Source organism: Lontra canadensis, unplaced genomic scaffold (assembly GCF_010015895.1).
Source record: "Lontra canadensis isolate GAN:19392208 unplaced genomic scaffold, GSC_riverotter_1.0 scaffold171, whole genome shotgun sequence".
Taxonomy (NCBI): Eukaryota; Metazoa; Chordata; class Mammalia; order Carnivora; family Mustelidae; genus Lontra; species Lontra canadensis.
The window spans coordinates 606,440-623,956 of record NW_022631165.1 but is presented as its reverse complement, the minus strand read 5'-3'; the positions used below and the strand labels follow the sequence as shown (position 1 = coordinate 623,956).

At 65.5% G+C, this 17,517-nt stretch overlaps 4 protein-coding genes across 8 annotated transcripts; 2 read left to right on the top strand and 2 right to left on the bottom strand.

Moving 5' to 3' along the window:
* Positions 1–824: 824 nt before the first annotated feature.
* CIAO3 (cytosolic iron-sulfur assembly component 3) lies at positions 825–8,002 on the top strand. Of its 2 annotated transcripts, none has more exons than XM_032845944.1 (11): positions 825–951; positions 2,045–2,140; positions 3,615–3,758; positions 4,036–4,168; positions 4,616–4,750; positions 5,038–5,156; positions 5,333–5,462; positions 6,131–6,203; positions 6,638–6,775; positions 7,232–7,389; positions 7,574–8,002. In XM_032845944.1, the coding sequence occupies exons 1-11, from the start codon at positions 886–888 to the stop codon at positions 7,810–7,812; spliced, it is 1,431 nt and encodes a 476-aa protein (XP_032701835.1). In that variant the 5' UTR covers positions 825–885; the 3' UTR covers positions 7,813–8,002. The 2 variants fall into 2 exon arrangements, with proteins under 2 accessions (XP_032701835.1, XP_032701834.1); XM_032845943.1 differs by having other exon boundaries at positions 5,330–5,462.
* Positions 8,003–8,530: 528 nt separating this feature from the next.
* HAGHL (hydroxyacylglutathione hydrolase like) lies at positions 8,531–12,053 on the bottom strand. 2 transcript variants are annotated; one of them, XM_032845957.1, is made up of 9 exons: positions 11,942–12,053; positions 10,971–11,177; positions 10,549–10,613; positions 10,342–10,459; positions 10,157–10,265; positions 9,975–10,078; positions 9,639–9,740; positions 9,228–9,307; positions 8,531–8,969 (listed from the first exon to the last, which is right to left on the bottom strand). In XM_032845957.1, the coding sequence occupies exons 1-9, from the start codon at positions 12,044–12,046 to the stop codon at positions 8,801–8,803; spliced, it is 1,059 nt and encodes a 352-aa protein (XP_032701848.1). In that variant the 5' UTR covers positions 12,047–12,053; the 3' UTR covers positions 8,531–8,800. The 2 variants fall into 2 exon arrangements, with proteins under 2 accessions (XP_032701848.1, XP_032701847.1); XM_032845956.1 differs by having other exon boundaries at positions 9,639–9,737; positions 11,942–11,987.
* On the top strand, positions 12,011–16,010 carry CCDC78 (coiled-coil domain containing 78). 2 transcript variants are annotated; one of them, XM_032845936.1, is made up of 15 exons: positions 12,011–12,090; positions 12,234–12,345; positions 12,537–12,623; positions 12,702–12,788; positions 13,025–13,177; positions 13,259–13,315; positions 13,415–13,476; positions 13,601–13,679; positions 13,783–13,908; positions 14,131–14,318; positions 14,384–14,552; positions 14,726–14,766; positions 15,443–15,509; positions 15,583–15,683; positions 15,766–16,010. In XM_032845936.1, the coding sequence occupies exons 1-15, from the start codon at positions 12,029–12,031 to the stop codon at positions 15,866–15,868; spliced, it is 1,494 nt and encodes a 497-aa protein (XP_032701827.1). In that variant the 5' UTR covers positions 12,011–12,028; the 3' UTR covers positions 15,869–16,010. The 2 variants fall into 2 exon arrangements, with proteins under 2 accessions (XP_032701827.1, XP_032701826.1); XM_032845935.1 differs by having other exon boundaries at positions 13,025–13,315.
* On the bottom strand, positions 16,005–17,287 carry ANTKMT (adenine nucleotide translocase lysine methyltransferase). 2 transcript variants are annotated; one of them, XM_032845964.1, is made up of 5 exons: positions 17,058–17,285; positions 16,868–16,972; positions 16,646–16,786; positions 16,387–16,437; positions 16,005–16,259 (listed from the first exon to the last, which is right to left on the bottom strand). In XM_032845964.1, exons 1-5 carry the CDS (start codon positions 17,217–17,219, stop codon positions 16,038–16,040), a joined length of 681 nt encoding a protein of 226 aa, XP_032701855.1. In that variant the 5' UTR covers positions 17,220–17,285; the 3' UTR covers positions 16,005–16,037. The 2 variants fall into 2 exon arrangements, with proteins under 2 accessions (XP_032701855.1, XP_032701856.1); XM_032845965.1 differs by lacking the exon at positions 16,868–16,972 and having other exon boundaries at positions 17,058–17,287.
* Positions 17,288–17,517: the final 230 nt, after the last annotated feature.

Genomic DNA, 17,517 nt, shown 5'->3' with positions numbered 1-17,517 from the left:
TCCTGGCAGCCAGGAGGAGCCGCTGCACCCCCCCGCCCCCACGGGGAGGCTGCCCCAGCCGGGGGGCCTGGGCTCTCTGCACCGCCAAGAACCCCACAGGCAGGTGTGGGCGTCTCCAGGACAAGCCCACACTGGGGCAGGAACTCCCAAGCAGAGCGGGAGCCCAGGCTAGGCTGGGCCCTGAGGCCTGAGGTTCCCCCGGACGCCCTGGGCTGAGCCCGGCCCTGCTCGCGCCGCACGCCAGACCCAGCTCCGGGAGTCCTCCAGGGAGCCCTGATAAAAGGTGGTCACTGACGTTGAGCTGGACTCGACGGGATTCACAGCGGCTGGAGACCGGCGTCTAGCCGGCAGCAGCCCTGCTCCGCGCTGCGAAATCTCACGGGCGAGCGGAGTCTTCTCCACGGGGTCCCCCAAGTAACAGAGGACGGCGTCGGAGGTCGAGCCAATGTCAGCAGCCGCCCGCGTCGCTGTCACCCGCACGTTCCTCACCCCGCCGCCCAGACTGAGGGCCCACGAGGACCGGGCGTCCCTCTGGGGTCTCGAGCCTCTGTGAGACCCAGTACAGCGAAGCCGCTGCCTCTGCAAACTCCCAGGTCAAGGACTCCGGGGCCGCACACTGGCCGGCAGGGGAGCCCTGGGGAAGGGAGACGTCATCCTGGTGTTCTCGGCTCCTTCCGCCGCCGCCCAAGAAGCGGGGAAGGCGACAGGTTCCTCGGCGGAACTGGGCCAGCCAGCAGGGGGCGCGCGCCCTCTAGGCGCCCGGCGGCTGGGGGCAGACGCGCATGCGCCGCGCGGGGCGCTTTCCGGCAGCGTGGCGGAAAGCGCTTGCCGTTTCGCGCCTTTTGGCGACTTCTTCGCCGGGAGCCCCGCGACAGTACGGCAGCCATGGCGTCGCCCTTCAGCGGGGCGCTGCAGCTGACGGACCTGGATGACTTCATCGGGCCCTCTCAGGTGGGCCGGCCCGCGCGGGCGGCGGCCGTGTGTGGGGTGGGGCCCCGCTACCCGGTCAGTTTCTTCCCCTGAGAAACGGGATCCGCCCGCGACCCCCGGGCCTCCGGCGCCCTGGCCAGTTTCCTCCTGATGAGAAGCCGCGGCCGGGGATGCCAGTGGTCCGAGCAGGGCTACGGCACCGCGAGGCTTCGAGGAGCGAGGCTAGGTCAAGGCCGCGGGTGGGGGGCGTGCCGAGTGGCCCGTCACCGTGCGCACCCGGAAGCCGGGGGGAAGCCGGGCAGGGCCGCCGGCGTCACCCACCCCCGCCCCCGGGCAGTGTCGGGCTTGGGGCCAGGGCGACCCTGTCCACTCCCTCCGGTAGAGGCGGGAAGGTCCGGAGGTCCGAGGAGCTGGTCCCATGGCGTCACCTGCCCTGACTACCCGGTGCCCGTCGGGGTGTGTGGTCGTCGCTGGCGGAGCTTGCTCCTAAGGGAGGCAGGACAGCTACACTGGCAAGGGAGTGTCGTCCTCATCAGGTGTCCCTCCCTATCAAGGGCACCGGCTGTGGGGGACCAGGCCCGGGAGGGGGGAGGGCGCGGGGCTGGGCACAGCACCATGGGCAGGGCTTTCTGGGGCGCACCATGCCTGGGAAGGCAACTGCCAGAGAGGTTCTTGTGACAGGGAGACCCCCAAGAACTTGGGGAGTTGGGGAGAAGAAGGAACTCCTTTCACTGGGGCCTGGGCAGGGCGGTGACCTCCGAGCAAAGCATTCCTGCCGAGGTGCGGAAACGGTGGCTCCTGGGTGTCCTCCCAGTGGCCAGTCCGCGTGCTGAGAACAAGAGTAAAGTTCAGAGAGGGCAGGCTTGCAGGGCGTTAGCGTGCGGCCGGCAGCGCGGGCCTCCATCTGGCTGTGAGCCGCAGAGTGACCGCTGGTGCCGGCGGGCTGTTCGAACGTGTACCCCGTGTGCAAGCGCGGTCAGCCGCCTTCCTTCTAAGACTGCTTCCGTGGCCGGACGAGAGGAGTCAGGTGTGCTGGTGTGACCACCAGGTCGCTCCTCTTCTTGGGGAACCTCCGTGCACTCAGGCCCCCATTTGGGGTCTCTTCCTTGTACAGGACTGCATCAAGCCCATGAAGGTGGATAAGAGCACGGGAAGTGGCGTGGCCAAGATCCACATTGAAGAAGATGGGAGTTACTTCCAGGTCACGCAGGTGAGTTCCGGCCCAGATGACCAGAAGCATGTGCGTGCTGCTCTTCGCAGTCACGAGTACGGTGACCGGGAGACCTCTCACGGCGGTCAGATTCACGGTCATCAAGGCCAGGAGGGCGGGGATGAGGTGGGGGTTGGGGTGGAGGGGCACAGAGGCGGAGCGTGGAGCTTCACTTGGTCTGCAGAGGGGATCCTTTTGCAGAGCTGGTGGTCTCGGTCTTCCCTTTCCCTCTCCGCGTCTCACTGTGTGGGATTTTCCAGTTCAGCGTGTTGTCAGCGAACCCCTGCTTCCTGTATAATCGCACAATACCGAGATCCTGGTTTAAGGACCATCTTCTGCTGTTTGGACCCTCAAGAGTGTCTGTGCCGTCCCGTGGGCCACAGGCATGGGCGCACCTGGCCCAGAAACTTCTCACAGGCAGGGGAGGAGCCTCAGGGGGCACAGGGCAGGGCTGGACCGGGGGTCAAGCGCTCACAGGGAGAGAGCCGGACGTTTGCTCAGGCCAGGAGCGTGACCCCGCAGCACACCACAGCTCCTGCCCAAGCTTAGCCCAGCACAGGGGAACACCACCTCGGAGTTGGGGGGGGGTGGTCCCACAAGTGAAGAGATCCAGGAGAGGTGGGGGCATCAGTGGGCCCTGCCGTACCAAGCAACAGTGACTGATGTGGAGAGAAGTTGGGAATAGGTTTCTTGGCACAAAATCAAAGCCTGGGCCTTTAGGCCCATCCAACTCTAAAAATACGCACTGAGCTCAAATCGCGGCTTCGGTGTGAAGCGCCGCCCTGGTGAGCTGGGCTGGAAGGGGGTCCCCGTCTCAACCCGCTGGTCACATTCTGGGCCCTGGCAGCTCGCCCTGGCCCCGACCCTTAGTTTACAGAGGGAGTAAAGGTGCTCAGCTGGGCTCTCTTGCATTTCGGGAAAGTTGCAGAACATCAGCCTGGAGGCCCACGTCCCACACCAAGCTCTGCGCCCGTTTGGCAGTCTGGCTGTTGCTGCCCGTGTGTCTGTCCACCTCTCCCGGGCTGGCGCTTGCTCGCAGACCGCCGCCTCACTCTGCCCTCTCCCCCTTCGTCTCAGCCTTGCCTTTCTCATCCTCCAGTTGGAGCCTGGCCGTTGACGTTTTCCCCTCTGCACAGCCCCGCGAGTGTAGACTAGGAGCCTCTGGCAGCTCTGCAGACCACACACCCACGCTCCACCCGACAGGCTGCGGGCCTCGTTAATGCGCCTGTGATGCGCCAGCTGAGCTGGTGCCCAGATTAGAATTCGGTGGAGCTAGACTATATATAGAATGGACGTACTTCTCCAACAAATATTTAATTTTTAGAAACGCAGTGGCATTCAAAGCCAGCCAGCTACCACGCTGGTAGTCAGTGTTGCGAGCCAGAAAATCAAGGTTTCCTGTAGGTCCCGTTATCCCAAGGGTTCGTGTCCTTGTCCAGGGGGCCCTGTTGAACACCGCGTGCTGTGCTTCCAGGACGGAGGGACTCAGAGGCTAGAGAAGGCCAAGATTTCACTGGGTGACTGTCTGGCATGCAGCGGCTGTGTCACCTCCGCGGAGACCGTCCTCATCACGCAGCAAAGCCATGAGGAACTGCGGAAAATTCTAGATGCCAATAAGGTAAGCGGTGGATGGCCTTGGAGACGTTTTTAGCCTGACATCGACTGCAGCATCCTTTGCTCTTGCTGTCAAGGGCCGATCTCTGGGTGACTCCCTCATTTTCAAAGTGGCGTCAGCGGGATGTCAGTGACTCGTCCTACTCCAACACTGAAGTGTTGGGCCCCACCTGCACGTAGAAATGACATGCCCCGGAGACAGGGCGTGCTCTCCCCAGCACTGGACCCCTGGGGATGAGTGTGGAAACATGCCGAGTAAGCACGTGTCCCTTGCTTTGCAGATGGCGGCCCCAGGTCAGCGGAGGCTGGTTGTGGTTTCTGTCTCGCCCCAATCCAGAGCGTCGCTGGCTGCAAGATTTCAGCTGACTCCTACAGACACTGCCAAGAAGCTGACTGCATTCTTCAAGAAAATCGGTAGGCACCAAACATCGAGGGAGCGCTCCAGCTCAGCATGGGGGAGGTCCCACGAGGGAGCGCCTCGGGCTTCTGAGTCACTGAACTCAAAACACACCAGAACCTTCCAAGTTGACTTCAGGCCAGAGTTTTGGTTTGACACACGAGAGCCGTGTCTTTTGAGAGACCTTCTGAATCGTCTCTGTGCTCTCCCGACCTGGAGCTTACCTGCTTCTCACGTTGTGTTTAAGTGATCGTCATCAAGGCCCATTTCCCAGGTTCCAGCTCAGATCGACTTTGGTCGACCTCTGTGAGCCAAGAGCTGGGCTGGGAGGCTGTGGGCTGGGTGCCACCAGGATGTGGCCGGTCCCGGACAAGCCAGGTGGCAACAGCTTCCTGGGGCGTGGCCGGCAGGGCCTCGTGATTCAGCCGCCCTTTGTGGCAGTGAGGTGGGTGCTTGCTTTTCAGGGGTGCACTACGTGTTCGACACCGCCTTCTCGAGGAACTTCAGTCTCCTCGAGAGCCAGCGAGAATTTGTGCAGCGGTTCCGAGGACAGGCCAGCTCCACGCAGACCTTGCCTGTGCTCACGTCCGCCTGTCCAGGTGTGTCCACACTGCTGGACGCGGGGAACAGGAACACTGGGGTGGGGGGAGCAGTGCAGGCTTCTGGCAGGATGGCCTCCTTGCGGAAGGAGGCGCCCTGAGAGTCACTCAGCTCCCCGAGACCGTGATCTCAAGGATGCTAGCAGCACTCGACAGTGATAGCAGAGCGAGGGACGTTCCGTAATGGGACTGTAACTCCTTGCACGAGTTGGTCCCCTGTAGCATGTCCTGTCATTTGCTGCCCAGCCTGTGCGATGCTCCTTTTTTCTTCCCGGTGTCGGCCTCAGGCTGGATCTGCTATGCGGAGAAGACGCACGGGAGCTTCCTCGTCCCTCACCTCAGCACAGCGCGGTCCCCGCAGCAGGTCATGGGCTCCCTGGTCAAGGACTTCTTTGCCCAGCAGCAGGTAACAGGAACGTTCCAGCTGTGAGCCAGTCACTGCCATCATCCTGAAAGATAAGCCAAGACCCGCACGAAGAGCCACGGTCACATCCTGGCCGCTGGCTGGCGTCACCCCGTCTCAGCCGACGGCCCTTCCTCTCGGGCCAGGCCGCGACTGCACATCTCCACGTCTCTCAGCAGAACGTGACCCCTGACGGGATCTGCCATGTGACGGTGATGCCCTGCTATGACAAGAAGTTGGAAGCTTCCAGACCAGACTTCTTCAGCCAGGTGCACCAGACTCGTGATGTGGACTGCGTGGTCACCACAGGTCGGTTCCCGCTGCCCTGAGCCCAGGGCACAGACGGCATTGCCCGGGTCCCGCCCGTCGGCTCTGGCTGGAGGCGCCGTCCCCTGGGGACGAGGCAGCCCTGGTCCTCCCCTGGGAGCCAGGCCATACCTCGCCCTGTTCCGCGGTCTCGGAGAACTGTGGCCAGCGGGCCCGCCCCCCGCCCGACCGGGCACAAACAGTCTGTGTGGGGAGGTGGGCGGAGATTCCCGCCAGCTGCTCTGGCTCCCGTGGGTCACCCCATTTCTGAGCTGAGCAGCCTCTCAGAGTCTCCCGAGGGCTTCAGATACAGAAGAGTGAACGCTTGGGAGCCCAGCCAGTGGGGGGGAAGGCCTCCTGCACGGACACACGCCGTGGTCCGCCTGGTGGGGAGCCGGGCGCACCCCGCTGCAGGCGTGCCCCGGGAATGGGCGTGCCCCCCAGCTGTGTCAGCGCGGGGGCGGGCTGCAGGTCTGGGGCGCGGGCTGGCTCTTCTGAGGGGCTTCAGAAGTGGGTCCTCCTTCCGCCCTGTGGCCGGGTTCTCGTCCACCCGCAAGCCGGGAGGTGGGTGTCAAGGTGTCCGTCCGCCACCGGCGCGGGTGCCATGGGCTTCCTCACCGTTTTTACTGCGCTCTCCGCTGAAGAGCATCTGTGCTGGGGTCTTCTTGTAGGTGAAGTCTTCAAGTTGCTAGAGGAAGAAGGGGTCTCCCTCTCGGAGCTGGAGCCAGCCCCCTTGGACAGTCTGTAAGTCGCCTTCTAGTGTGGAGTGGGGTCAGGGCGCTCATGGTGTGGGTCCGGGGGCTGCCGATGTCTTGACAAGCAGGACTGAGCGCGTGGAGGTGGTTCGTGTCCCCTCCCTTGCTCCTCCCCACGCGGCTTTCTTCTGGTCGGCCCCATGTCTGCTCTGTGGTCTGTCTCGGCGTGCACAGAGGTGGTCAGGTTCATGAGACAGCCGGTGGACAGCCGGCCCAACCCGACCCAGGCCTGAGCTCCTGAAACAGGTTACTCAACAGACGGATAATCTTTCTCCCACCTGAGCTACCACCTGACACACAGAGCCCCCAGGTTTCAGACTCCTTTCCTGTTCAGAGAGCAACTCCGTCAAACTCGAGAGACAGAAGCTCTCTGAAAGCCCTGAGGACAGCTGCTGCCCCCTGAGGCCGTGCCCTGCTCCCTAGGTGCAACAGCGCATCTGCCCAAGAGCCCACCAGCCATCGAGGCGGGGGCTCCGGGGGATACCTGGAGCACGTGTTCCGGCATGCAGCCCGGGAGCTCTTTGGGATCCACGTGGATGAGGTCACCTACAGACCCCTGAGGTCAGTGAGGAGGGCTGGAGCTTGGGAACAGGTTAGCCCAGTTGGGGCAGCCTCGGCCTGGGTCTCCTGGCTGAGGTGGGCTTGGAGGACAGCAGGGTGGGTTTGGCAAAGACCCAGGGCACCAGGCAGGAGCTGATACCTCCTCTCCGGCCAGTGCTCTCCAGGGCTCTGCCTCCCCGTCACGGCGGTCAAGAGCCCCTGAGACCGTGGTTGGCAGGGTCTGTCCCAACATAATGCCCTCTTCCATAGCCGGGGGCTGGGGGCTGTCTGACCTCGCCAGGTTGGTGGCCATCGTCAGGAGGGAGGGGGTTCCCATCCTGAGGTTCGGGACACCAAGCAAAGTGAGCTTCCCACCCTTCCCTTCCGTCACCGTCCTCCACGGAGGAGCCGGTCGGGGTGGCCCATGTGCCCACAGGGGTGGGAGGCAGGAGGGAGCCCAGCCTGTGCTCCCCTCAGGAACAAGGACTTCCAGGAGGTGACCCTGGAGAAAGAGGGCCGCGTCCTGCTGCACTTTGCCGCCGTTTACGGCTTCCGCAACATCCAGAACCTGGTGCAGAAGCTGAAGCGGGGGCGCTGCCCGTACCATTACGTGGAGGTCATGGCCTGCCCCGCAGGTAGCTGCGGCGCGGGAGCCCTTTTCAGGGCTGTGGGAGGGGTGACAGGGGGGAGCTCCGTCTCTTCCCCGGCCTGGGCGGCCCGGAGGCTCAGGAGAGCCAGTGTGGGAAGGGGCTGGGCTGTACGCCCCGTGTGCAGGCATCATCCCGTGACCGTGTTCTCGCCTGCCCTGCTCTGCGACAGGCTGCTTGAACGGCGGAGGCCAGCTCAAGGCCCCCGGCACAGCCAGCAAGGAGCTGCTCCAGCACGTGCAGATGCTGTACGACGCGGTGACGACGCAGGTGCCAGAGGACGTGCCTGGCGTCCAGGAACTGTACGAGCGCTGGCTGCAGGGCGAGGGCTCAGAGCGGGCTGGCCGCCTGCTGCACACGAGCTACCGCGCGGTGGAGACGGCCAGCTCTGGCCTCAGCATCAGGTGGTAGGCTGCCTCCTCACGGGGCTGCCGGGCCTGCCTAACCAGTACTGGGACTCCCACGAAGCTCATGTCCTGAGACCCCAGCCCAAAACCCTGACTGAGCGGAAGGGATGGGCTGGAACCCACACAGAAATGAGACTCCGGACCCAGAGCCGGTCAAGGGGACCTCCAGCCCGCCCTCACCCACACTCCCCATCGCAGGATGTCAGAGGTTCCACGAGGTCCCAGAACCTCCCTGTGGGCCCAGGTCTGCGATCAGTGTTCTCTCTGCTGCCTGGAGACCCAGGTAAGGCCCAGGCCCGTGGGCAGCTTAAGGCAGAGTGAAAGTGGGATTTCTCCTCCCCATTCCTGGAGTCATCCATGCCAGACTGGTGGAGAGCCCTACGGCCCCGGATGGCAGGGAACGCTGGCCAGAGAGGAGCGCGCGGCCCGCAGCACCCCACGCTGGGGGTGGCGTACCTGCCCCACCTGGAACTGGGCGTTGAGGATGCCGTGGTCTCTGGGACCGGACAGCTTGCATTTCTCCGGTTCCGGGCAGGAAGCAGGCTCTGTTAGACCCCATGAGATCAGGCGCTGAGTCCCATCTGCACAGCTGGGTCCCCACTGACAGGGGTGGGGGAGAGGACAGAGTGGGGTGAGACCGCCTGGCATGTTGTCACAGAGCTCCTCATCTAATAAAGGGATCTCTCTGAAAACGCTTCCATGTCCAAGAGCATCCACCAGCATCAAAAATGAACCCTTCCACAGCTTTATTCAAAGTTCAGAAGCCCTGTGCACCCCAGCACGCATCCCAAACACCCAGGCCTCGGGGCTCACACGCACCCCAGAGAGGAGCCTCACATGTCCAGTGCCAGGGTGCCCACTCTCCAAGTCTGGACAGCCAGCTGGGCAGGGCTATGGAAGGTGCCAGAGGCAATCCTCCCATGGGCTCAGTCGGCCAAGGGGTGAAGGAGGAGAGACGTGCTACCTGGCCCCACAGCCGGTCCTCCTGGGGCTCACTTCTGTCGAGGTGTGCCCAGGAGCCCCCACTGCAGGGCCAGGAGAGCCCGGGCCTGCGGCTGCAGCGGCTCAGCCGCCCGCTGGAAGCTCGCCCGCTCCTTGCAAAGTGCCTCCAGGACCTCAGCTGGGGCCGCCTTCCCCGTGAACTTGCGCACAGGCTCCTCTCTGTAGGGAGAGGGGACGCCGTGGGGAGACTGTTGGGGAAATGCCAGGGGGTGTTGGCAGGAAACACTTAAAGAGCAGCCACTCCCTGGTGCCAGTCAGCCCAATAACCAGTCCCCTGGCACCTCCTGCAGTACCCAGATGACGCTAAAGGGGACCAAAGGACAGTAGGCCAGCCACGGGACACCCTGCTCTGGGGTGCAGCCCCTGGGGAGGGCACAGGGCCCCACAAGAAGGCTGGGGACGCCAACCAGTACTCACGCCACCCTTAGGAAGGGGTTGTAGAGGAGCTCCTCGCTCAGGGTGGATGGCACTGTGGGAAGGTCGTCCTCGTCCCTCTTCTGGAATGACCACAGGCCCCTGTCACAGCCCTATCTTGAGAGCCCCAAGCAACTTGGCTTCACTCAGCCCTGCTCCTCTCTGGGGGCGGGAGCAGAAGAAGGGCTTCCTCGCCTCATCAGCTCCTCGAGGACGGCCACCCCACCACCAACTGCACAGGCCCCCATCCAAAGCCACCTACTCCTCCCCTATCCAGTAGGAGCCTCAGTCAATGGTGGACCCTGGGCTAAGCCAGGTCTGGTCATGTCTGACTCTTCTCTAGACCCCCTCCTCTGCCCCAACCTTTGTCCACCCTCCAAACCTCTAGGAGGAGAGAAGGTGGGGTGGCCGCACCTTGGCCCATGACAGCTTTGCTCTCACGTGGTCATTGCCAGGCTCCACTTTCTGTGCAAACTCAAGGTTGCCCAGTGTGTGTTCATGGCCACAGAACACCTTCTGGAGAAAGGAGGCACTCAGGGGGTGCACAGCGCTGCCACAGGCAGAGATGGGGGGAGGCGCTCACCTGGGCTTGCCTGGCCCCTCCCCGCATTCTCGCACCCCACGCCTGGTCTGCCCAGGCTCCTTGGCTGGAGTGCTCGTTCTGCATCCCCATGGCACCAGTCAGGGTCAGAGTGTGCGGGTTGTGCAGGGTGACAGGACCCTGCAGGAGGGGAAGGGAAGGCCACTCACCGTCTCGGGCGGCAGACTGCCCAAGGTCTCCGTCAGGCTCTCATACATCTGCTGAGCTGTGCTCTCCAGGCGCAAGCCGCAACCCGCCACCGACAGGGCATCCCCTGAGGAGGACAGCAGGTCAGAGAAGGTGGGGCAGGGTCACAGGCAGGCGGGGGATGGTGGGACGGGGCAGCCAGTACCCGAGAACACCGCGGGTGGATCCGGACATTCTTCTTCCCACAGAAAGTAGCTCATGTGGCCAGAGGTGTGGCCTGGCGTCAGGAGACAGCGCACGTGGATGGCCCCAAACTGCGGCAGAGGGGCGGGCTGCTGGTGAGGCGGGAGGGCCCAAGGCGATTCCCCGCCCTCCCGGGCGCGCGCTCACCCGCAGCTCCTCGCCGTGCACCAGCCTGCGGGTCAGCGCGCAGATGCGCTCATCCGCGCCCAGCACGGCCAGTCCCGGCCGCAGCCGCGCCAGCTCCGCGTTACCCCGAGCGTGGTCCCTGCGGACGGGTGGGAGCAGGATCACGCCTGGGTCGGGGTGGAGCAGGGGCGATGCCCTCGCGCTTCGGCCCGCCCCGACCGCGCTCACCAGTGGTGGTGGGTGGTCAGCACGGTGGTCAGTGATACCCCCTCCCGGCCCACGATCTCCAGCAGCTGAAAGGGACGGGAGTTAGGCAGATTTGGAAGGGCCCAGTGGCCGCCCCACCCCTCTGTCCCCCAATTAGGGCGCCAAGTGTGATGTACACAGAGTCCCGGGGTCTCGGGGGGCGTGGAGGTACGGGAGACCCAGCAGACAATGACTGAGCGCCCAGGGCGTAGGACAACGGTGAGGCACCAGGGAGGGGAAAAACGGGGGTCGGAGACGGTCGTAACTTCAGGGCAGCCCCGAGATAATCCGGGAACCGTAATCGCCATGCGCCCAGAGATCAGAGAGCAGGGGAAGGGCCTGCTCCAGCCACGGTGGTCGGGGGACCCCAGCGGCGCTCCCCGCCGCCCACAGGCTGCCCTCACCCTCTTGGGCACGGCCACGTCCACGGCCACAGCCTCCCGCGTGTGCTCCTCGATGACCAGGTACATGTAGTTATCCTCGAGCACCGGGATGACCTTGACCTTCATGGTCGCAGAGCTCAGGCACCCCGCGTCTTCTCGTCGAGAGGCCCCCAGGCTTCCGAACCCCTTCCTCAGGGCGGGGGCTCCCCTCTCCAGACCGAGGCAGGGCTGCGCGAGGGAGGGGTCAGCTCCTCACACACATCGGGGGCCGGAAAGGGAGCCCGCTCGCTGCTCCGCGGACTTCCCGGAGCTCCGGTGCGGAAGCCCACGCCCCAGGCTCAGGCCGGGCCGGCCAGTTCGCACGCCAGCCGGCCAGCGGCAGCGACCACAACGACTGCGCCGCCACCGCGGCCGCCACAGCAGCCCGCAGCGGCGAAGGCCCCGCCCCTCGCGACGACGCAACCGCCCGGCGCGCCCCCTCCAACCACGCCCCCTCCGCCGCTCCGCGCGTCGAGCCTAGGCCACGCCCCCAGGCCCGCCCCGGCCCGGCCCGCCCCCCTCCCGCCGCGGCGCTAACACGGGTCCCGAACCGTTTCCTTACCCGCACAGGCTGACTGCGCGGACCGCCTCAAAGACTACCGGACAGAGACGGGCCTCGGGCACTGGCCACGGCGCCTTAACGGAGCGCGGCGCTCGGCCCGGCCGCCGCCATGGCCCGTGCCCCCGGCGTAGGGAGAGCGCGTGCGCGGGCGCGCGCGTGCCCGATGGGGGCCGCACGCACGTCGGGGGCCGCAGCGCCCGGCGCTCGGGCGCCGCCTCCAGGAAGCCCTCCGGGCGCCGGGGCTGAGCCCGTCCTCCTGAGTCCCCCAGTCCCTCGACTGGAACGTCTGCGGCCCCTTCCCTCAGGCTGGGGGCGGAGGAATCTGTCCAGTTTGTTCACCTGCCCATCCCAGCGCCCAGCCAGCAGCAGTGGGCACACAGAAGGTGCCTACTGTGCGAACGCCCACAGCAAGGCAGGGCACCTTGCGCGAGTACAGCAGTGACCGCGGCGGTCGTTCCATTCTGTGCTGGGCCTTCTCATGAACTCCTGCTTCCATCAGGACCCAGGGTCAACACTGAGGCGCCGGTCTGCATTTCCCAGGTGAAGGATGGGTAGCCATATGCGGAAGGAGCCGAGAGTGCCCCTCCCTGGCTCCCCTGGTGGGTGGGGCCCCAGACACCCCCGGGACCAGCAGGGGCCCAGCAGAGGCCTTGGCAACATAAGCCACTGTGTTGCAGCAACAGGCGGGTTGGCAAGGCGGCACTGCCCTTGGGGAGGCCAGAGTCCTTTCTGCCTATGGAGCATGCAGCAGCCACAGCCCCCAGGCCAAGACCCCCACCTGGGGCCACTGAGAATGTGAGTCTCTCCAGACACTTCTGTTTCTGCCATGGCGCCGGGGTTCCTCCCTAACCCCTCAGAGGCCTCAGTCTGTGTGTGGAGGGGGTACTGGGGAGGGGGCAGTGCATGGCTGGCAGCTCTCCTTGGGAGTGGAGGCCACTGCTCAAGCCTAAGACACAGTGGGCGATGGGGGGGTGATGCCTCCCCAGGTTCTGCCCCAAGCAGAGGACTGGGCAGCCTGCCTCAATACAGAGCTTCCCTCGGATCTGGAGCTGAGTGAGCAGCGGTGCCTGCAGGTGCGCGTGAGGCCCTAGGGGCCAGCTAGCAGGAGGGACGGTCCCCCGGGCACCGCCTCTTACCCTGACCACCCACAGATCTCCAAGGAGTTGGTTGACCTGCAGATCGCAGCTCACCACATGCGGGAGCAGCATGAGGCTGAACTCTTTGAGCTGAAGAGTGAGGTGGGTGCCGGAAGGTGCCCACATGTGCCGGCCCAGGCACATGGCGGGAGGGTGCGTACCTGGGACCAGTGCTGTGAGGGGTCCAGGTATGCTCATGGGATTGTACACGCTCATGCAGTGTCTGTGATACCCACATCTCCCGTGTGTGCTGTGTGTGCCTGTATGTTCCCTGGTGATGTTGACTTACCCTGGGTGGCCTGACAGGAAAGTGCACCTGCTCCCCGGTCACCCTACAGGTCCTACGGCTGGAGAGCCGAGTGCTGGAGCTGGAGCTGCATGGAGATCGCATAGCCCCCCAAGAGGCTGCCTTGGGGCGCCGCCAGGAGCCGGCACGGGGGCTCCAACACAAGGCCTGGGAGCAGGGACACTCCATCCACCATAGACCCCAGGTCACCGTGAGTGCCTGCTGGGTGGGAGCCAAGCAGGGGTGCAGCAGAGACAGTGAGGTTGGGACCAGCTCTCTCCTACAGGCACAGCCTGAGGACTTCCTGAGCCCCAAGAATGAACAGCAGAAACTGGGGGACAGCGTGAGTGCGCAGCCACCTAGCCTGGGGACCCGTCCGGACCCGTCCTAGCCCAGGGTGGTGTTGGGCAGTGCAGGAACCCAGAGCTTGCGCACCCTGCAGGGAGAATGGAAGCGCGCGCTGGAGGAGCACAAGGCCCAGAGGCAGGCACTGGAGACCCGTGTGTGAGTGGCTGCCTCACGCAGGACGGGGAGGACGCAGTACCGCACCAGGCTCGGAGCGGCTTTTCCCGAGAACGGGGGGAGCCCCCGTCCTGGGTCCCGCGAAGCTTCACACGCATGTCCACAGGGCAGACCTGGGCCGGCGGCTGCAGGGAGCCCGAGAAGAGGCCCGGACGGCGGGGCAGCAACTAGCAGCACAAGCCATGGTGAGGCCCGGCCCTCCCCACGTTGAGGTCTAGCAGGTGGCATCCTACAGTCCGCAAAAGCCCACCTCACGGAGTGTGGGTTCAAGGCCGCCTCCACCCCCAGGTGTTGTCTGCCTGCCAAGGCCATCTGCGCCAGGCGGAGGCAGAGAACGCCCAGCTGCAGCTGCAGCTCAAGAAGCTGAACGAGGAGTATGCCCTCCACTTGCAGCGATGTGCCCGAGCCGTGGCCGTGAGCACCGGGTGGGGTGGCCCTGTGGTGAGGGAGGCCTCGCGTCCTGGGGAGACCAAGCCTGGCCTGGGCGTGCCAGACTGCTTCCGGGAGACCCCGGGGTCCCTGCCTGCTGCACTGCCTTGGCCGCTCCCCAGAGCGGGCTATGGGAAGGGGGGGTTCGCCCAGCAAGCCCCGCCCTCCCCAGGCCTGGCCCCACCCCGCCCCGCCCCCTCCCCTTAGGAGTACGCGAACGGCGCGGGCCAGGAGCCGGCAGCCGCAGCCCTCCGCACGTTCCTGGAGACCACTCTGGAGCACATCCGGGCAGCGCACCGCAGCCGTGAGCAGCAGCTGGCCCGGGCTGCTCGTGCCTACCGCAAGCGCCTGTCAGATCTGAGCCGTAGACACGAGGAGCTGCTGGCGACCCGCAGGTGGGCCCCTCCCTGAGCCGGGCACCGGGGTGGGGTGGCCCTATGTGACTTGGCATGTGGCTTAGTGTGCAGCAGGTGCTGGCAGACTCCAGTGGAGCATCTGGGACCCCCAAAGTTACTTTTGACTCAGCCACCTTACACCTGGAGCCCCGGTCTCTGCACCTGGTCACCAAACTCGGTCACCCAGAAGACCAGGCCAGGCAGGAGACAAAGCTCCGGAAGCTGCAGGCCCAGGTGAGCGTTCCCTGCTGCCCTACACTGGCCTTAGGACAAGCACCCCAGAGCACACCCCAGGACCATCACAGGCTCAGCAAAGACCCCAATTCCTGAGCAGCCTGCCTCGTGCAGCCGACTGGGAGTCCCTAGCACAGCTCACCAGGCTCATGCTGCCGCCCTTGTTCCTACAGAAGGGGCCCAGTGAAGCCTCCCTGGGGGTCACAGACCCACAGTGAGTACCCTGGGGTGGGTAGTGGGGGACCTGCAGGGGGATCATTCATTTATTCCCCAACTCTAAGCCCTGGGTGGGGTTTTGGTGGCAGTAGTAAACAAGGTGGCCCACCTGTGCCCTTGGGTTTTGGTCTGTATGGGAGACAGCCAAATGCCTGGGTGAAGGGGGGGCCCGACAGGAGAGGGGCTAACATTGAATGGAGGGCCAGGGAGATCCCCGGAGAAAGGCACCTTGCAGTGAGACCTAGAGTACCTAAGGATGAAGAGGTGTGGGGGATGGCCAGTAGAGGCTCTGGCCCGGGATGGGGGTGGACGGGACAGAAGCAGGTTGCCTGGTGACTTTCACAGCCCTTGCCTCTGGGCCTCCATGTTCCTGTGCAATGCACAAGGGCTTGTGTCAGCCTATCTCCCAGAGTTTTGAGAAATAAACCCCTAGAATGTGGCTTTGCCCTCTGTGAGCAGCCGGTGTGCCCTCTGGGCCTGGGTTGCCCTGCCCCCAAGTACCGATGGACAGCTCAAAGTCCCAAACAGGGTTGAGTGGACACGCGGACACATGCTGTCCTGACCTTGCTCCCAGCAGGCAAGTCAGGGATCTAAGGGTCCCAACTTGAGCAAGGTCATCGGTCAACACCTGAGAGGACGCTGGCCCTCCTGCCTGTCCCTCTCTCTCCTCACAGGGGCCAGGAAGCTGCCTCCTGGGCCCAGATCCACCAGAAGCTCCAGGACTTCTCCCGTGGCACCCAGGTAAGAGGCAAGGCTGGCTGGGGCCCTTTTCACACTGTGTCTGGCCCTGTGGCTTACGCCCTCCCCATGCCAGGCGGAGCTGGAACGCGAGCGGGCACAACTGCTAGTCCGGGCCACAATGGCTGAGGAACAACTTTCTGAGCTACAGGAGTACGTGGACCAGCACCTTGGCAGGTGGGCTGGGTGTGACCTGCAGGCCTCGGTCCCAGGTAACAGCACCGCCAGGCCGGTGCCTGACCCGGACCCCTCCTAGCAGGTACAAACAGGAGATCCTGAGGCTGAGGAAGCTCACGGGGACACAGGACGCCTGGGGAGTGGGGACCACATCACCCATCAAGCCGCGGCACCCAAGGACCTGAAGCCGCTAGCCAGCTGTCAGACTCAGGGCAGAACTCTTCTTCACAGCCAGCATGGAGCCCTCCTCACAGCACCCCCTTGGGTGGGAGCGGGGTCGGGGGGTGTCACTCCACCCAGCCTCACCCAACAAGAGTCCAAACGAGTCCACGAGTCTTTATTGTGTGCAAATGGTCAGCCAGCCTGAGAACTGGGGGGCCCAGGGGCTGAGGCAGAACTGGGTCGTGGGGACGCCTGACCAGCCAACCCGCCCCTCGGGACATCGTACGCCCAGACACAGTCCACACCCTCACCCATCACAGCCACGGGCTGCCATGTGGGGAGGGGGAAGCGCCCTGACACCACTCGGGCCCCTTCGGGCAGCTCTGCCTGCAGCTTGTCTTCCAGCCGTGGGAGCTGTGGGAGAGAGCAGGAGGGGTGGAGTGCAGGATGGAACACAGCCGCCCTGCCCAGCTCCTCCAGGCCTAACACATTCCAGGAGGACGTCCTGCGCCTCCCCTGCAGCTGGCAGCCCCAGACCTACCACGCTAGGGGCCAGGAACACGGACACATTGCGGCAGTCCCTCAGGTCCACCTGCAAGAAAAAGTGGCCCCGGCAGGGAGTAGGGCCCCAGCCAGGAGGAGGTCTGGTGGGCGTGGGGCCACTGTGGCTTCCAAGTCCTGGCCCCAGCCCACGCAGGTGGCCGGAGAACCTGTGGCTGGGTTGCCAGCTCCCGAGCCAAGCCAGCACTGAAGTGTGGAGGCCGGGTGTGGGGTCTCGGGCTCCGGACTCCCCGGGTTACCTTCCAGAGGTCCTCACGGCGGTAGCAGACGCTGCCGGCACAGCCCGCCCTCCACGCGTGCAGCCGGGCCAGGCCCACCAGCCAGGGGTTCAGCTCGTAGCCCACCGCCGGGCGGAGGCCACACCTGTGGGCGGCCAGCACCTGTGGGCACAGGAGGCTGTGGGGACCCGAAGGCGGGCCGGGCGCCGGCGAGGGGGCCCCCACCCCGCACGCAGTCCTTACAATCCTGCCGTCGCCAGAGCCCAGGTCCACCGTCTTCCCGGGGCGGCCTCGCAGCAGCGACAGCACGTGCTCCACCTGCCGCGCGCTCGCGCCCACGTACGGCACCTGCGCAGGGAGGCAGCGGTCTGGTCTCCGAGCGCGAGCCCCGGCCCCCCCGCGCCGCCGGCCCCCGCCCCGGCCCGCGCCGCACCTGCAGCCGCAGCGGCACGCGCCGGAAGCCGGGCTGCAGCAGCAGCGCCCACACGGCGTAGGCGGCCAGGCCCGAGCCCGCCGCCGCCTGCAGCAGCTCCCGCGCGCCCAGCCGCCGCCCGCGCAGCTCCGCCAGCGCCTCGCCCGGGTCGTCCTGCTCCATGGCCGCCGGCGCGCCGCTCCGGGGCGTCCCGCCGCAACGGCCCCAAGCGCCGGCCGGGAGCTCACAGCACGCCCCGCCGCGCCCAGCCGGCCCCGGGAGGCCACGCCGGAAGTGGCGGGGCGGAGGCCTCGGCGGGAGCCGGAAGCGGCCGTCCACTGGCGCTCCGGCCGGGGTCCGGGGCCCTTCCTGCGCGTTCCGGGCCGCGGAGCCTGCTTCCCCCGCCTTCCCCACCAGCCCCGGTCCCGCTCGAAGCCTGCGGCCGCCAGCCCACCAGCGCCCAGGGCGACCCCGTGGACCA

Excerpts from the sequence above, each read along its gene's own strand:
- CIAO3 (XM_032845943.1), top strand. The coding sequence starts at position 886 with ATGGCGTCGCCCTTCAGCGGGGCGCTGCAGCTGACGGACCTGGATGAC. Across the intron at positions 952-2,044 it reads ACTTCATCGGGCCCTCTCAG|GACTGCATCAAGCCCATGAA; the intron begins GTGGGCCGGCCC and ends TTCCTTGTACAG. Across the intron at positions 4,751-5,037 it reads GCTCACGTCCGCCTGTCCAG|GCTGGATCTGCTATGCGGAG; the intron begins GTGTGTCCACAC and ends TGTCGGCCTCAG.
- HAGHL (XM_032845957.1), bottom strand. The coding sequence starts at position 12,046 with ATGGAAGCAGGAGTTCATGAGAAGGCCCAGCACAGAATGGAACGACCG. Across the intron at positions 11,178-11,941 it reads TTGCTGTGGGCGTTCGCACA|CCCTGCCTCGGTCTGGAGAG; the intron begins GTAGGCACCTTC and ends TCCCTCGCGCAG. Across the intron at positions 10,614-10,970 it reads ACGTGGCCGTGCCCAAGAGG|CTGCTGGAGATCGTGGGCCG; the intron begins GTGAGGGCAGCC and ends CGTCCCTTTCAG.
- ANTKMT (XM_032845964.1), bottom strand. The coding sequence starts at position 17,219 with ATGGAGCAGGACGACCCGGGCGAGGCGCTGGCGGAGCTGCGCGGGCGG. Across the intron at positions 16,787-16,867 it reads GCTCTGGCGACGGCAGGATT|GTGCTGGCCGCCCACAGGTG; the intron begins GTAAGGACTGCG and ends CTGTGCCCACAG. Across the intron at positions 16,438-16,645 it reads GCCGTGAGGACCTCTGGAAG|GTGGACCTGAGGGACTGCCG; the intron begins GTAACCCGGGGA and ends TTTTTCTTGCAG.
- CCDC78 (XM_032845935.1), top strand. The coding sequence starts at position 12,029 with ATGAACTCCTGCTTCCATCAGGACCCAGGGTCAACACTGAGGCGCCGG. Across the intron at positions 14,319-14,383 it reads GAGCTGCTGGCGACCCGCAG|TGTGCAGCAGGTGCTGGCAG; the intron begins GTGGGCCCCTCC and ends CATGTGGCTTAG. Across the intron at positions 15,684-15,765 it reads GTGGACCAGCACCTTGGCAG|GTACAAACAGGAGATCCTGA; the intron begins GTGGGCTGGGTG and ends CCCTCCTAGCAG.